The 18,521-nt window shown below is 46.5% G+C and overlaps 1 protein-coding gene across 1 annotated transcript in view; it reads left to right on the plus strand.

Annotated features, from left to right (window-relative positions):
• The first annotated feature begins 342 nt into the window (after positions 1-342).
• Positions 343-18,521, plus strand: part of LOC147665628 (low-density lipoprotein receptor-related protein 6-like) — a 174,911-nt gene continuing 156,732 nt past the window's right edge. The window contains exon 1 of the mRNA XM_086949634.1: positions 343-882. Within this exon, the coding sequence (XP_086805760.1) occupies positions 420-882 (463 nt within the window). The 5' untranslated portion in view covers positions 343-419. The remainder of the gene's footprint in view (positions 883-18,521) is intronic.

Below are 18,521 nucleotides of genomic sequence, written 5' to 3' on the forward strand. Positions count from 1 at the left end.
GTGCTACTATGCTAAGACACAGGACTAGCTATCCCCTTGAACTCCACCTAGGGTTGAATCAGGTCTTGCTACAGCCAAGTCAAGGAGGTAGCAAGCATTAGTAAAGCAGAATGCGCACAGAATTAATACGCCTAGTTTTCCCTGCAAAATCTCACTCGAAAGGGAATGGTAAGTAAGTGGAATGTCCGAAAAGGAATTGAAAATCGTGGAATTAATCTAGAACTGGGCATCGAGGTGTAAGTTATTGATACTCATTGTTACAAATGTTTTCTGATTTTTCCGGATACCAATTGTTTTCTAAATTGTGACTGACTGGTATATTTCCTTTTTATTTGTAGATTTATTTGAGAAAACTGCCCGCTTCCAATAGGAAATATCTACCAGACCACAACAGTATCCCTCTAAACAACGTGAATGTGATGTCTTCCTTGGACTACGTTGTGCGGGAGCGGGCTCTTTACTTTGCAGTCACCAAAGGGGATTATATTGGATTGTCCAAGCTCAAGGACTCTGGTGCCATGTCCTGGAAAAAAGTCTTGATGGTGGACGATACAGTAATCTCTTTTGCTGTGGACTGGGTGAGTGGCAACATGTACTGGATCAGTACCCGAAAGCCATACATTCAGGTTGCCACTTTCAATGGCATGTACACAGGTGTGCTGGTCAGCGATGGACTCCACAGCCCGTCCGCTCTCGTGCTCTACCCACCCACTGGGGTCATGTGTTATGCTGACTTGGGCACAGAGGACCAAAAGAATGCTCCAAAGATAGAATGCGCTTCCATGGACGGAAGCCGAAGGAAGGTTCTGTGGAAGAAGCTGAAAATGCCAGTTGGGCTTGTGTTTGCGGATAATGGAGCGCGACTTTACTGGGCTGATAGATGTAAGTAAACGCCTATTCTTTTGCAAAACGTGATAGATATGCACTAATCCAGTTTTCAAGGTCTTCATTAGCACTCATGCCACTTGGACACTCAGTCGCATAGTTAAAGGGCGTTGTGGATTCATTACAAAACATGACAAACTAAAATTTTGGAAATAGAATGTTGGGGTTGGAAGAAATAATCAATTCTGACTCTGATCTTTAATGCTTGAACTGTTTGAGGAAGTTTCTGTTCTATAAGCTGTGAACTCTGATATTTTTAGGTAAACCCTGATGCAATTACTCCTTCTACAGTTTTTTGAGCTTCTTGTGTTGATCATATTAATTTGGACAGTCAAAATTGATCTACCAATTGCTTGTGCAGCAACAGTTCATATTATTTTTACCAAATCCGAAATAATTGAAGCAGTAACACCTGGAGGTATCACTGTCTGCATAGTGAAGTGGTGGGGAAATCTGAAACGTTGGTAAAGTTCTCTCAATCTGTATTTCTCTAGGTTCAACAGAAGCCGTAGCCACTGTTGTACTTGCTGGTACACTTATCAGTTAAAAATGCATTCAATTTTTCCTCCCCTAAATCACTATCGGTTTAAGGCTTTTTGTCATCCGTAATTTCCTTCTCCTGTATCTGATCCTTTACCCTTTTGTCCTCTTTCCTGATCTCGTGCTGTCTTTTCCCACAAGCTTGAAGCTTCAAATTGTTCTGCTCTAGATGGTGACTTTATTTCAGGTAACATTTCTCCTAATCTGTCAATAAATTGCAGTTCAAAAGTACCATATTTTGGAAAACTCAACGGACCCTCTTTCTCAGTAACCTTGCACCATTGGCAAATCCTTAAACATGAAAATAAACCCAATTTCGTTAACAGAAAATGTGCAGGCGTTCCATCAGGTGGGGTCTCGTCGTCAACGACCCACATTGAACTTGTTGATTTACCTCTCAGAATAGTCTTAACCTTTAAAAATTTCATTTCTGTAATATTTCAATCCAATGTTTTGACTCAATTCAGTAAAGTCACATTTTTCCCTCCAATCCTGTTAGTGTAAATTTATGAAGACTTTCAACCAATCTCAATACGGTAATCACACAATGGACCTATCACAGTGCGGCACACTCTGATGTCACTTCTTCCTAACAGCGGTTCACCCTCCTTAATATTCTCCTCCTTACACATTCACACACTGCATTCATAGAATCAAGTAACTGTCTGTCCACTACACGACTGGACAGACACATAACAGACTGTCTGAAACGCATGGACAGTCTCAAGTAATTGTCCGCCTCAACTCTTGCAGCTGTCTGCAAAATGACCGGACAATCACCTCAGACCATCTGCCCACGAACAGCCGGACAGTCCTGTTAACTAATCGATGGGATCCTCTCGCTCAAACCCATTCACGTACAGTGACCCATGACCTGTGTTGGCCACTCGAATCGCTGTGGTCTGCCCTTGTGAACTAGCTTCCCACACTACTCTATCAAACATGTTCCCTATCTCCAATGGGTCGTCTACAGCGCTTCACGGCTCCGCCAAACACTGGTCAGAAAATGATGACACTGGGTGTCTTCTACACCACAAATCTATCCCGGGATCTTAGACTACTCGGTGAGCCTGACATCAAAATCATTAATCGAGCTGATTGCAAGCTCTTCAGAGATCTTACTCCTGAGGCACAGCCGGGAGCGTTTTGCAGCTAAACATCGTAATTTTTAAAAATTGTGTTAATCTGTTTTTTAAAACTCACCACCCCCCTTGCCTGCACTTCGTTTGGGGCACTTTCCTTATCTGGATTCACCCGGGCAGCCGAGATAAACGCTGCTGCGGGATTGTTATTTCTCTTGGACGCCATCAGCGAGTGAGCCGGTCTTGTGGCCACGCCCAATCGCTCGAGGCCACGCCCCCTCTGCCTATAAAAGATGTGCTTTCCACATACGCGCAGCGGACGGGCGCCGTCAGCGCACCGAAGGCGCGCCTAAGGCAAGCCCGTCTGGGCCCGTACGGGCCTAGCCGGACCCAGGCCCAGTTACTCTGCCCAGTTCATCAAAAGACCGACTGGTCTACACGAATGACCTGGTCCTTGCTCTCCACCTGGAAAAAAATCCGGAGTGTAGCTACATCCATGCAGAAGGTAAACCTTACATTAATTGTGAACTGTGTAACCCTGATACCATCACCTCTGGTAACTCTGGACCACAGATGGCCCTTCTCAATTGTCGGTCCCTCCCAAAGCACGCCCATAACCTGTTGATTCAGGATCATGGTCTTGACGTTTTGTTTCTTACAGAAACTTTGCTCACTGATTGGTCAGATGCTGACATTGTCAACGCCCTACCCCCAGGCTACCTAATTCAAACCCTACACAGAGGGGGCGGCCTTGCGATAATCCACAGAGAACACCTCGCTTGCAGAATTAGTAATGCCGATATTGAAGACTGAGAGCTGCCACTTCGCTCTTCAAATATCCCCTGTCTATTCCCTCTCGGGGCTGCTGATCTACCGCCCGCCGGGAACTCCAGGGAAATTCCCTAGTGCTCTTGTTGACAGTGTCTCTCAGATAGCATCCTCCTCTCCCAACTTCCTTCTCGTGGGTGACCTCAATCTACACATATCAGACCCTACAGATCTAACCGCGTCCGAACTTCTTCGTGACCTCACGTCATCCGGTTGGTTAATGCAGGACCTACCCACGACAAGGGGCACCTCCTGGACCCTATCTTTACCAACATCACGGACATCACCACTAGCTCTCCCCTGCCCCTTCCCTGGACAGACCACTTTTTAATTCCCATTTTCTGGAATTTCCCCATTCCACCTACCCAACAGACTAAAACTCGGGTCACCGACCGGCGCTGGCACAAACTTGTGCCAGACGAATGGATCACCATTCTCGGGGATTCTCTCCCTTCCCCTATCTCAGACCCAGCCAATGCTGATAAACAGTTCAATTCTTGGCTTACCTCTTCATTGGACAAACTTCTCCCCAAAACTACCACCCTCAGGCGAATCAAAACAGTGAGCCCTGCCCCTTGGTACACTCCGGAGCTCAATCTTTTACGGAAAGAATATTAAAAAACGGAGCGCTCCTGGAGGAAGGACAAGTCGATTGCCAAGAAGGATGATTACCATACCTCCTTAAAAAATTACAAGAACGCCCTTCGTAATCCTAAAAGCATATTTTTCCAGGAGAGGATAAAAAACTTCTTGCTCCAGCAAGGGAACTTTTATCATTTTAAAAGAACTACTTAAAGCCCCTCACTCTGGACCAAGAACTCCGCCAGACCCCAAAGCAGATGAAGAAAAATGCCTTAAACTGGCCAACTTCTTCGAGGAAAAGATTCAGAAAATCCTTGTCTCCATTCCTCCTACTAATTTTAGCGAGGAAGATGGAACCAATACGATTTCCACCTCTCCCCGGCTAACCTCCTGGGGACCAGTAACAGCCGAAGAGGTCGCCACCACGCTAGACACCATCAAAAGCGGATCTCCTAGGGACCCTGTTCTGCTACGCATCCTTAAAAAAGTAGCCCCGACCATCGTCCCTCCCCTCACCCATCTCATTAATGCCTCACTGCTACAGGGAATTGTTCCCTCGAGCTGGAAAGCGGCTGTCATCAAAGCGCTACTGAAAAAACCCTCCCTGGACCCCTTGGATCTGGCCAACTACAGGCCAATCTCCCTAGAACCAGCAAAATTGCTGAAAAGCTTGTGAATAAAAAACTTTCGCAGTACCTGGAAAACTACAATCTGCTCAGGTGCTCGCAGACTGATTCAGCCCAGGGCAGGGCACTGATATCGCCCTTCTCGCAGCGGTTGAAGAGGCCAGAGCACTTCTGGACGCGGGAGGATCAGTGGCAGTGATCCTCCTGGACCTCAGTGCGGCCTTCGACACCGTTACCACCGGCTCCTAATCCATCGACTTAGGAATATCGGCGTGGAGGGCACTGCACTGACCTGGCTCACTTCTTTCCTTAGCCAACGATCCTTTCAGGTCTGGGAGAATGACACACGTTCCCCCGAAACCCCCCTCCAATGTGGCGTGCCTCAGGGTTCATCCCTGAGCCCGACATTATTCAATGACTACATGTCCCCATTGGAGGAGGTTGTCAATCCGTTCGGAGTGAGTATCGTCAGCTACGCTGACGATACTCAACTAGTGGTGTCCCTGTCTCACCCAAACCAAGAACCTTCGGATTTATACAACTGTCTGACACAAATACAAGGATGGATGAATGGCTCGTCTTTAATACTTAACGGCTCAAAGACAGATATTCTCCTCCTTGGCCAGCAGGGGCTTTCCCTCCCGCAGAACATCTGGCCCCCCTGCCTGGGTGATCCCCCTGCCCCCAAGTCTGAGATTAAAAGCCTGGGTATCTGGCTCAAAAAAGATCTGTCTTTTAAGACGCAAGCCAATAAAATCGCGGGGACTTGCTTCGGGCTCATCAAATCAATCAGGAAGATTCTGCCCCTACTTCCTTCTGCCTCCCAGAAACTGTTAATCCAAGGCCTTATTTTATCAAGGCTGTATTACAGTAACACCATCTACTTAGGCGCTCCCGAGGCAACCCTTAACAAATTACAGAGGATCCAGAACGCCGCAGCTCTGATCCTTACCAATACTCTGGCCAGAGCTTCGGCCAAACCAGCCCTGAAACTCCTCCACTGGCTGCCAGTAAGAGAGCGGGTGAAGTTCAAGGTTCTTTGTCTGTCTCACAGACTTCTACAAAGCAAAGGCCCGCCTATTTTGAGAAAATTTATCAGGCCCTACAAAGCCCCAAGAGCCCTCCGATCCGATCAGGAATACTTTATCACCATCCCCAGAGTCAAGAAGGTGTGTACGGGTGGGCGGCGCTTTTCTGTTAACACTGCCCGCCTCTGGAATTCTCTACCCCGCGACCTTAGAACGGAACCAGACTATCTCCGATTCAGGAAGCGGCTAAAAACGCACCTTTTCCCCTGATCTGACTTCCCCCCCGCCCCAGTGGCCCTCAATGTGTGGAGCTTAGCGCTGGGATACTTACGGGTGACTACGCGCTTTATAAAACCTAATCTAATATCACATGGACCACGTGTGTTTAGCCTGAAACCAAAATCACTCTACTCATCCCAACTCCGCAAGACATCACACCATCAAATCACTGCAATCTAATACACTCCATATGCAATTACCGCAACTGGAATTACTGCATACCACAATCTAATCTAATTAAATTACTGCAAATTCCATTGCCGCAACCCATGATCTAATCCAACACAATTACCCCAAATGCAATTACTGAAATCCAATAACCGCAAATGCACTGCTCCCTATTAATACTCACCACTTCAGTAACTGCCTTTTCGGACCGCCGTCTAATGCCGCTTTGCCAGTCTTCAGGTTCTGGGCATTTCGAGTCAGGCCTTTTTGTGACTTGGGCCTTATTCTAACTTTTTTTTGTAGCTCCATTTGGGGCATTAACCTAAACTGCTCCTTGTGGTCAAGGTGTTTAACCTTACCTCTGCTACCATCCTGTTGGAGCAGAAATCCCATAGTTATCGCTTTGGAAAATCAAGGAAATGTGGCACATTTACCTCTGATTACCGCTACTCTTGTTTACGTTTAAGGTCAATGGATCTTTGCTACCGTTTATGACCAGGGAGCTCCTACATAAACATGAGCAATTAATAAAATGCAAATAAACATTTTAGCCAATGAGAGTTGAGTACTTCTAAAGGGATTTATTTTCTAATCCAAATATAAGAATCTGACTTCATTCAGTAGTCTATCAATCAAGTTACAGAACTGATAACCGAAAAATGAAGTTAGCACAATGCATCATAATTTGCAATAAGCGCTTTCCATAAAGGAAAAAATTCCTACAATGGTACACAAATGATGTCAGTAGGAACTCATGAAAGGTTCTAGAAGCAAGAGGGAGCTTTGCATTAAGCTATTTCAATCATTAATAATTGCAGAATCTCCCATGAAGAGAAATAATGCACAGAGCAAACAAGGCTTGGCAAACCCAGTTAGTCACAGCACAAAGCTTGGGGATGTTAAAGTCAGAATGGAAATAAACCTACATCTAATCTGCCTACGTTCTGCTCTCCCAGGTCTGCCCTCTTCTTCACTCCATCAGCAAATCACTTCTGCTTGCCTCCCTTCATTTCTGCGTTGGAGTCTGAAACTCCTCTGCAGCCTCGCATCTCTAAATCGGACTCTCTGAAGGACTGGGTTATTTAGAACCCAGCGGTGCCAGGGCACAACACCTGAAACCTTCGTGGGTAACCTGCTCCGGCGTACGAATCACAGAGACACGGGACACTTCCTTCGGCGTCAAAGATTCAAGGTTTATTTGCTGCAGGGAAACACAGAAATCACGGAAGTACAACAAGTGTAGTTCAGAGTGACTGCTTCAAATTGGTTCTGCGGATCGCTCCTTTTATACACGATTTTCCCATAGTTACATTGGACACAAGTTTATGACCCGGTTCCCACAATTATCCCCCAGAGGGGTCGCTTTGGTCACTTTGATACACACAAGGTCCGGGACATAAGTGCGGAAACATTTGGCGGTTCCCAACTGTAAAAACCCATCTTCCCACCATTAGTGCATTCCAATCAACAATAAAACAGATCGGAATAGGAACAAAGACAGGTGCAGAGGAAGATGGAGACAGTGGGGAGATCGGAAAGGGTGTAAAAGGGGAGGTATCGGGAAACACGAGATACAGGCATCAAAGGGACGTGCCTAATGAGATGCACGGCTGAGACAATAAGCCGATACGGCAAGATGAGCCTCGAGCGGCGCCATCTGCCTTACAGTATCATCCCCCTCATCATAAAGACACTCGCAAAGGACATGTGTCTTCCGCAGTTATCTTGGGAATCCCAGGGTCGCGAAACGGACAACGTCCGTTCGCTGGCTACTTGAGGGCAAGAGACAAAATGGATGCCGTATCTAAGATGGAACCCGTGGGTACAGATAGAAATACCCACGTAACAAACGAACGGTTTAGGTTAGCACAGCGAAACTGCGTACATCCACTAAACTCGTCATTTGCGGTTCATAGTTACCAGACTCGACTATATTTGTGCGAGTCAAAAACACCACTTACAATTGTCACGGAACCTCAGACGCTCCTTTTGCCCTCATGTAGGCAAGCACTAGTCGGAATCATACTCGATATTCATCAGACCATCTAGATGTTGCTGTAGCATAGCTCTGTCCAACCGAGTTCCATTGGTAACAGGCGGCTGTCTCATACACGTTGTAGCACAAAGGCCACATAAGGCAGGACCTCACTGCACACAAAGGCAACACGTGAACAGGAACGCCACGACAACTCCGATGATCATCAGAATCTTCCAACCCCAAGTCGACATCAGGCCCCAAAACCACCCAAGTAGCGTCCAATTCCCTACATCCACGTGTATGGATTCGGAGATTTTATGCAACTTTGAGATGGCTTGATAAACGGTCGGAGCGTTATCAGGAATGAAAATACAGCAGCTCGAATGGATCACCTTACATACCCCACCTCGATCTGCTAAGATCACGTCTAAAACCATACGGTTTTGTAACGTCATGAGTCTATCCGCCTGAAGTTCTGTGGTGAGATTACCAAGGGCACTGGCAGTAATATTAGCTGTCGATTCTACCACTCGAGTCGACTGTCTCAGGTTCCTACTATTAACCATAGGTCCCCAAAACGGGAGGAAACCCTTGAAAAAGTCTCCTGCCTCTTGACCGGCAGTATCCTCTTCGCTAATTACGCCTCTCACAACTCTAGTCTTGTGATAATCTGCATCTACAGTGAACGTCGGAGGCAACAAATTTGCAATGAAGCATGAGCCCATGAAGTCAGAGGGCAACCATGCATACGCACGATCATGGCAGATAAAGTATGTACCCTTGGCAGCCAGAAACACAGGAGACGAGACCATCGGCAGAATGTAATTTTCAGTGCAAGCACTCTCTCCAAGTCGGGCTTTCGATCTTCGGCCACGACCCATTAGACAAAAATTACCAATGTGTGGTACGACCCATATCGGAGGCGAGCTTTTAAGCTGTTTTTCACTAGTGAACACACTATACTCGCCTCTACTCAGGACCCTGTAGGCTTGTACCTCTTCTTCTGGAATAAGCGAGGGATCATAGATATCGCTATCTAAGTCCTCTATTGCTATAGACAAAGGTTTTTGATACGAGCTAGGACCAGAGTAGGGGGAACGTGGTTCTCGAATGGGGTGGAAGCCTAGTGCGCGTCGAAACATTGTTTGAAATGCTCGAGCAGACCCTTGGGAACTATACGGTAACACCAGATATGGAATTCCCTTATCCGTGGTATGTGGCATCAACCCACACACCCAACAATTAGTAGTGTTAACCACTAACTGATGCTGGTGAAGGAGCTGAATAAAGGAATTGTTGCGGAATTCTGCACGTCTAGCCTGCTCGGGTAAGATGTGAAAGGAATGGGGAGATGCAACAGTGGTAAGTTTAGGATCAGGTGTAGGAGTAGGTATGACAGGAGATAGAAAACAAGACATCATGTAGTACACCCCACCCGCCAATAATGCAGAAACAGTCAAGAGTAATACAAACATTTGGAATATAAAACATTTGGTACGACTGAGTTGTTGTAACTTGAATCTTTGTGCCTGAGCTTCTTCCAAGTCCATCAGCTTCGAAAACGCCATCCCCTACGACCGTCCGCAACGTCTCTTGACGCACTTCGTTCCGTGTAGCAGCAGTCAATCCCTAGGAGTTCCCAGGAACCAACGGTCTTTAACCTAGTGTCAAGACCTGCTAACCAGAAGGAAGTACACGCGCGGCCCTACGGCCTTTATTTCACAAATATATATATATATGCGAAAACAATGTCTCAGCTGTGGAAGCAAAAAGTATAAGGAACGAAACTCAATGTATATATACAAGAATAAGCACAATACTACGAATGTTCAAACTGATCACGGAAAACTGGATAATGCAGTTGTCAATGAATCAAAGCAGGATCTTTTATTAGTCTTTAGTGCTAGATCGCAAAAAGTATCGGGTTTTCCCAGGACGTGTCTGCTCGTCAAACAAAGGGTCTGTTGAAGAGACGACGTCCTGCTGATCAGTTGAGTGTTCTGATCTTGAGTCTTTTGATAACAAATGTTCAACAGTGTCTTTCTGCTGCACTGAGGATTCTCCGACAGGTTGTGCGTCGCTAAAAGGTACAAACGCCGGCAATCCTTTGGTTTCAGTTGTTGCAATGCCTCTCCTCACCTCAGGGACTTTCTTCATGTGGGTGGCGTGCACCCAGTTCTTCCGTCCCTCAAGACGAACAGCAGTCCTCGTGGCAAGGAGAACCTGGTAGGGTCCAGTGAATCTTGGCTCCAGATTTCTCTTGCGCGAAAAGTTCCGCGTCACCACCCAGTCTCCGGGCTGGAGCTGGTGGCCTGGACCCTCCGTCTGCGTCGGCAATGCTTCGTAAACCTGTTGGTGAATTAACCTCAGTTTAGCAGTCAAGTCATGAAGATAATCGATCAACATTGGATACTCAAGATCACAGAACACACCTGGCCTAGGAACCCCCCAAACATTCGCAGGACGACCAAACACTATTTCATAGGGACTAAGCCCTACTCGGGAGTGTACAGTCGCCCTAGTTGACAGTAATGCTAAGGGTAAAGCGTCAGGCCACGAGAGACCAGTCGTAGCCTGATTCTTTGCTAGCTTTAGTTTAAGGGTGCCGTTATACCCTTCAACCAAACCAGCTGACTGGGGATGATTGGCGCTGTGGAATTTCTGATTAATTCCAAGGCCCTTACACACACTCTTCATCACACTCCCCACAAACTCACTTCCGTTATCTGACCATACGACTCTAGGCATTCCGTACCGAGGAAAGTATTCCTTCAGTAGGATTTTCGCAGTAGACAAAGCAGTATTGTCTTTGAGAGGATAGGCCTCGATCCATCGGGAGAATGCGCAAACCACAACTAAAACGTATTTCAGGTTATTGCATCGCTCCATATGGATGAAGTCCAATTGAATCACCTCAAAGGGACATGAAGGGGGAGCAAAACTGCCAGGAGGAGTTGGGGTTCCCTTACCAGGATTGTACAACATGCACACCATACAGTTCTTAACCAAACGTTCAGCACATTTCGTGATACCATCATTCTTCCACACAGGGGACCGCAGCTTACAAATACCTTTCGCGCTAATATGTGCTAACCCATGCGCCATTGTCACAACGGCCAGCACATACGCATCAGGCAACATCCACCTTTTCTGGTCCGATAAATCAATCCAACAACCACTTGTATCCAACTTTCCCGTACTTTCTTTCCACTTCGTCTTTTCAGTCTCGGTGGCCTCATTCTGAATTTCTTTCACACTCTCAATAGTGTCTTCACACATGCTCGACTCTGCAGGCCACCTAACCGAACTCGTCACATACATTCGAGTGCTAAGGTTCCGTGCAGTCTCCTTAGCAATCTCATCCGCAAACGCATTACCACGACCAACATCATCCGTCACCTTACGATGCGCACTACATTTAACAATCGCTACCTGCTTAGGCAACGTCGGTGCATCCAAAAGATCATTCACAAGCTGGCCATGCTGAATCTTCGTACCATGCGATGTCAGAAAACCTCTCTCTCTCCACAATCGTCCGAAGCTATGGGCGACGCCAAAAGCATATTGGCTGTCGGTAAACACATTCACACGGTTCCCTTTCGCTAACACACACGCTCTAGTGAGAGCGATCAGCTCTGCAGCTTGGGCAGAATTCTGATTTAACCTCGCAGTCTCAACAACAGTATTCAACGTTACAACAGCATAAGCAGTAGTCACATCGCCATTCGGCAACTTAAAACATGAACCATCCACATACAGCGTTCCATCTGGGTCTTCCAATGGGGTGTTTTTAAGGTCCACTCGACCCTTTGTTTCCTCTTCTGTCCTCAAATAACAATCGTGTTCTGTTATTTCATCTGACTCGGAGCTAATTGGTAACAAAGTCGCCGGGTTCAGAACATTGCAACGTTTTATCTGGATATGACTTGCCAGCAACGTCAACTCGTACCCAGACAATCTCGCACTCGTCAAGTGCTGAGTTTTTGTACGGTTCAAAAGAGTGTCAACTGCATGCGGAACCATCCCCGTAAGCAAATTATCCATGACCAATCCTGCTGATTGTCGGATGGACACCGCAGCTGCCGCTGTTGCTCTTAAACAACTCGGCAATGCTCTAGCTACCGGGTCCAAGGCCGAGGAAAAATATGCACATGGACGTTGCTTACCACCAAAAGGTTGCGTTAAAACACTCAAAGCACAACCTTCCCTTTCGTGAACATATAGTGTGAACGGCTTACTGTAATCAGGGATACCTAACACAGGAGCCGAACACAATGAATCACGCAATTCAGAAAAACTTTTCTGACATTCCTCCGTCCATGGTAAAGGAGTTGAAACATCCTTGCACGTAAGAGCCACTAATGGTTTCGCCAGCAATGAAAAGTTAGGAATCCATTGCCTGCAGTACGACGTGATACCTAGAAAGGCACGCACATCTCTTTGGGTTGTTGGCACAGCCATTCGTGCAATTGCAGCAATTCTCTCTGGGGTCAACCGTCTTCCCTCCTTTGACAATAAGTGACCTAAATAGGTTACTTCTTGACAACAATATTGGAGTTTAGAAGGTGACACCTTGTGATTTAACTCAGAGATGTTGCAGCAACGACACCGTAGCAATTTTGCAAATGTCCTGAGTATCAGCAGCCACCAATAGGTCATCGACGTATTGGATTAAGGCCGCACCAGCCGGCAACCTAAACGCATCCAGTTGACCCTTCAAGGCTTGACTGTAAATCGATGGACTTTCACAGTAGCCCTGAGGAGCGCGTTTAAACCGGAAGCTACGTCCACCAAGAGAGAAACCGAAAAGGTCCCTGCTCTCCTCTGCAATCGGGATGCTGAAGAACGCATTCTTCAAGTCAATCACCGAAAACCACGATGCAGAAGCTGGAATCAGAGTCAGTAGCGCCGTGATGTCAGGCACAACGGGGAACTGAGGAATCACAATTTTATTCACCTCCCGTAAATCGATAACAAAACGATAAACAGGTGGCTTCGAAGGATCAGTACGTTTAAGAATGGGCAGTACAGGGCTGTTGCACACGTTTCCCCGAGTCTCCTCAATAACGTCTTTCTCGATCAGATCATAAATAATCGCTAACAGTGCCCGTTCACCATCAAGGGAGATACGGTACTGGGGAATACGTGGCAATCGCACATTAGATTTCAACTGAACAACATAAGGGGAGATGTCAAGCAGGCCCACATCATTGGGACCTGTTGCCCACAAAGACACAGGAAGAGAACTCAATTCCGGTGGAAGCTTATCGAGAGACCAGTACATAGGAGAGACAACCCTCTCTCCCAACGTAAGCTTTACACCCGCAGGAGAACAATACAGAGTTGCATACAAACGTTGAATCAAATCCAGGCCCAAGAGATTTTCACCACAACCAGTAGTCAAAATCAACGGAGCTTGGAGCTCACAAGGCCCAATTGTAAGGGGCAAAGGGCGCGAAACAGGATTGCTAACGGGGGCGCCAGAGAATCCAACGGAAACATTTGTTAAGCCAGACAAAGGTGCGCCAGGGAGTTTCGAATGCTTAATGGAACTTTTCGCTGCACCAGTGTCCAACAGAAAAGGCTCAACGACGCCCGATGTAGCAACTGCGACGTAAGGCCCTCTCTGATCAACCGGAACTGATACCACTCCCTCTCCTTGTCTGTGGCTGTCCTAGTAATTACTGTCGTCAGTTCCCTGATCAACGTAATAATCGTCTACATTATACTGCGCAGATCGTCCTTGCGATGATCCACGTTGGTCGAAACAGTTATTAGAATTAGATGAGTTATCAGAACGATCATTCTGAGCACCACGACCCCTACCGCGTGATACCTGATGCGAGCCACCACGACCTCCTTTAGATGAATTACCACTATTGCGATCATTCAGAACAGGGCAATTGAATTTGATATGTCCCTCCTGTCTACAATAAGCACATTGATTGTACCCTAACGATGATCTTTGGGAGGAGGAGTCATTACGAGGCTGCGATTGGTTCGATTGCGACTGCGATCTATTCTGTTGGGGTGCATTCTGATTCGAACGCGGAGGAAACGCCTGCTGTAGCAACACTTTAGTTTTGAGCTCTTTCGTTTTCTTTTCAGCACGGTCGTTCTCCTCCTTTTCTCTATTCTCATAATATTGCGCTGTGGCCAATATCTGAGCTGAGGTAGAAACGGCCCATGCACTTTCTGAATTCTTTAATTTATTGCTCAAATCGGGCAATAAGTTTGAAACAAATTTATCCACGAACAACCGCTGACCACCCTCAGTACCCATATCCTGTCCACTATGGTCAATGAATGCCTCTTCGAACCTCGTAAAGAAGTCGGAGACACTCTCGTCCTTCTGTTTACAAGCTGACAATTTGTCCCAGTTCACCCTCATAGCTGGCATAAGAGTTTTCATTAACGTTATTATTCTTTGCGGAAGATCAGCAATCAACTGCTCGGGTTTAGTGCCACCAGTTTGTCGACCATCCGCCGCTACAATGGCAGCCCAAGCACCACCTAATTCATTCGGATGATTTTCCTGACGAATCTTAGCCCATACCGGTTGCGGTACGACATTGCCGAACAGCATATCAATATCGGCAAGATTCATTATCGTAGCATCTACAAGCTGCGATAATTCCTTATAGTACCCTGTAGGATTTTTGCGAGGGTCAGGCAAAGATTGCTTCACCTGTAACACTTCTGATCGTTTCCATGGGAGATGTATCCACACTCTCTGGAAATGCGCCAATACCAGGGGGTTCGCCCCAGGATTAGCTGGCATCCACACTGGTGGAACCTCTCGCATAGGAAATTGACCAGATTCATCTGGCTGTCTTTCAATATCCTCAACAAACAAGGCTTGGGGTATAGGAGTGGGACGGAAAGATAGCAACCGCTCGACAGCACGTCGAACGTTGGTATCCACTATCAGTCCAGTCGAGAACTGTAGCTGTAGATCAGACAGAGCGGTCAGCACCTCGTCAGGTGCATCAGCCGATATCTGATCGCGAAGGACCTTACACATTTCCTCGAACACAAATCTCTGGGTAGGTATATTGAATTGACAAAATGTGTCGAGTACGACACGGGGTGGATTTCTAAGAGGATGTGTCATCCAACCCATCGCCATATTGTATAGCGAAGCGCGTTCTCTGTTACCAGGAAGCTGACTACGTCTCTGAGGACCATCGGAACCAGCGGACCCAAGAACAGGTCCGAGCGAATGAAAGAAGCTAGCCGCAAGAGGAGTAGTACGAGTACGAGTAGAGGGAGAAGTATAGGACACAGGACTAACAAGTGAAGGGGTAGAAACAGTAGCAACAGCAGGAGTTAACAGAACAGGAGCAGTAGCGGGAGCAGGAGTATGTGGAAGCGGAGGAGCAGTAGGGATAGCAACAGGCAAAGGAGCAGGAACAGTCGGAGGAACGGGTGCAGGTTGAAGAACAGGCAAAGGGAGGTTAGGTGGAAGAATAGGTACAGGAGGAACCACAGGAGCTGCGGCACCCTGTACGTACGGAGGTGGCGACTTCATAAGATAGGACATTAAAGAATCCTCAACTGCCTCTTCCTTCTTTTCAGACTCCGTAGGCAAAGTAGGATAACATTTATCTATGGTCATACGCTGTAGTCTATCAAACACTTCCTTTTCCTTAACCTCCTTATCGCGCTGAAATTGCTCTGCTTTCTTTACAATGGTAGCAACACTATCTCGCTGGTTTCGTTTAGTCTGTCTGATTTCTTTCTGTCGGGCTTCTTTACGCCACAACCGAAAAGCATCAAACATGGCCGGCCTTGACTTTTTCTCGAACAATTTAGCCTCTAAGTTATCTAAAATCGGGGTCTCAAAGCTACCATGAGGTGGCCAACTAAGGACACCATCCTTTTTAGTGTAACGGATCCAGTAATCGTTAAAGGTAATCGGGTCTAGCCCATGTTTACTGTACAGTTCATAAGTCGGAGTTCCAACCGGAGGTATCGGACACGAGTCCTCCAGTCGGGAATCCACACCACAAGGTCTGAAACAACTAAACAAAGTACTGCGACCAGGCATCTTGCACACTAGCCGAGTTTCACAAACGTCAAGGGTTACGGGATTTACCAAGTCCCCGTAAAGAACAAAAACCCTCGGTTTTTGGCGGCTGCAGTCGTCAAACAACACAACAAAGTACCAAGAACTACAAATGCAATGGAACCATGCAACCACTAAGCAACCACAACCAAGGACTATGGGAGCGACCCACAGATACTTAACTCAAAGATCGATGGCGTCACCAGGAAGGCCCGTCAATCGTCTCGCTCTACCAAGGTCTACGCCAGGCGCCAAAACAGGTCTACAGTCAGGGCAGCAGTCCGTCGCAGCCGTCAGGAGGCGGGAATCTTTGCGGGAAAAGTCTTCGGGCCACTTGTTTCGACAACAGGATCGATGAAGCGGAGTGCACCTTCCCTCGGAGATTTTACACGAAGTTCCTCACGATCGTCGGGCTTGGACCGGTACCACTGATGCAGCCCCACGTTGGGCACCAACTGAAGGACTGGGTTATTTAGAACCCAGCGGTGCCAGGGCACAACACCTGAAACCTTCGTGGGTAACCTGCTCCGGCGTACGAATCACAGAGACACGGGACACTTCCTTCGGCGTCAAAGATTCAAGGTTTATTTGCTGCAGGGAAACACAGAAATCACGGAAGTACAACAAGTGTAGTTCAGAGTGACTGCTTCAAATTGGTTCTGCGGATCGCTCCTTTTATACACGATTTTCCCATAGAGTTACATTGGACACAAAAGTTTATGACCCGGTTCCCACAATTATCCCCCAGAGGGGTCGCTTTGGTCACTTTGATACACACAAGGTCCGGGACATAAGTGCGGAAACATTTGGCGGTTCCCAACTGTAAAAACCCATCTTCCCACCATTAGTGCATTCCAATCAACAATAAAACAGATCGGAATAGGAACAAAGACAGGTGCAGAGGAAGATGGAGACAGTGGGGAGATCGGAAAGGGTGTAAAAGGGGAGGTATCGGGAAACACGAGATACAGGCATCAAAGGGACGTGCCTAATGAGATGCATGGCTGAGACAATAAGCCGATACGGCAAGATGAGCCTCGAGCGGCGCCATCTGCCTTACAGTATCATCCCCCTCATCATAAAGACACTCACAAAGGACATGTGTCTTCCGCAGATATCTTGGGAATCCCAGGGTCGCGAAACGGACAACGTCCGTTCGCTGGCTACTTGAGGGCAAGAGACAAAATGGATGCCGTATCTAAGATGGAACCCGTGGGTACAGATAGAAATACCCACGTAACAAACGAACGGTTTAGGTTAGCACAGCGAAACTGCGTACATCCACTAAACTCGTCATTTGCGGTTCATAGATACCAGACTCGACTATATTCGTGCGAGTCAAAAACACCACTTACAATTGTCACGGAACCTCATCTCTCTCTCAAAGGGCTCCGAAAGAGTTCCTGAAAGTGTTCTGAAACTCCTAACTAAGAACACGTTTATCAGAGAATAATGCTACAAAGCATGTAGCGTGACTTTTTCTTCCTCCAACTGGAATCCAGCATTCTCCAAATGGAGGCCTCCACCCATCGGCAGATTTCATACGCCATCTCTTAGACAGGTGAAGATCCTTCCCACTGCATATTCTGCATCTTTATTGATTAGAACTTCATCTCCTAACCTTCTAATAAAACACATTATATTTCTATCGAAACACATAACTTGAGCTGCAAAAGAACCTTTTAATTAAGCAAGCACATTAAACAGGATAGTGCACTTTTAAAATTACGTGGGTTTTCCATTCTCACTAAAGCATAGAATTTAAATAAGGTTTTGTTTAACATTTTCAACAGGTACAGAGACAAAGCTCCCACCGACGTCACAGATGTAAATTATGCCATTGTTCTCTTCATACGGAGAGAGAATCCCTTTGCTTATCTTGAAGGCCAACAAACTCACAGAGCCAGAGCTGAATTACGAGCTGGTTCTGTTTTCTACTTTATAAAATGTCATCCTAATTCTAATACTAGTTCTTTTCTAATAATAAAATTTTTGCAAGTTAAAATCACATTTTCATAGTGAGAACAAAATCTAACTAAACACATCTAACGCAAGTTATGAATTAATTGTGCAGTGCTTGACATGAATTAATAAACGGAAAGTGTCGGACTAAAAAATATGAATTTCTAAGCTCATGTTTTCACTTTGTAGCACAAAATATCTGCTGTCACTTTTCAAATGCAATTTCATTTCTGAAGCAAAGGCAGGTTTTCCTTTTAATGGTGTTAAATTTTATAGCACATGTTTAGGCTCTTTCAGACGTGACCCAGACCCACACTGGAACTCGAAAGATCTATTGGTCTGCACTAGTGTTAGATCCCAGTTGCACTTATGCTTGCCAACTTCATTGTTTCTGGCATCCTTGCAGCCAATTTCTAAGGCGGGAGCATTTCATGCATGTTCTGTTTCCGTCACGTGTTTTGCAAACTTAAAAGGGACTTGGGGGTCCAACACCGA

Source organism: Lissotriton vulgaris, unplaced genomic scaffold, assembly GCF_964263255.1.
Source record: "Lissotriton vulgaris unplaced genomic scaffold, aLisVul1.2 SCAFFOLD_1027, whole genome shotgun sequence".
Classification (NCBI taxonomy): domain Eukaryota; kingdom Metazoa; phylum Chordata; class Amphibia; order Caudata; family Salamandridae; genus Lissotriton; species Lissotriton vulgaris.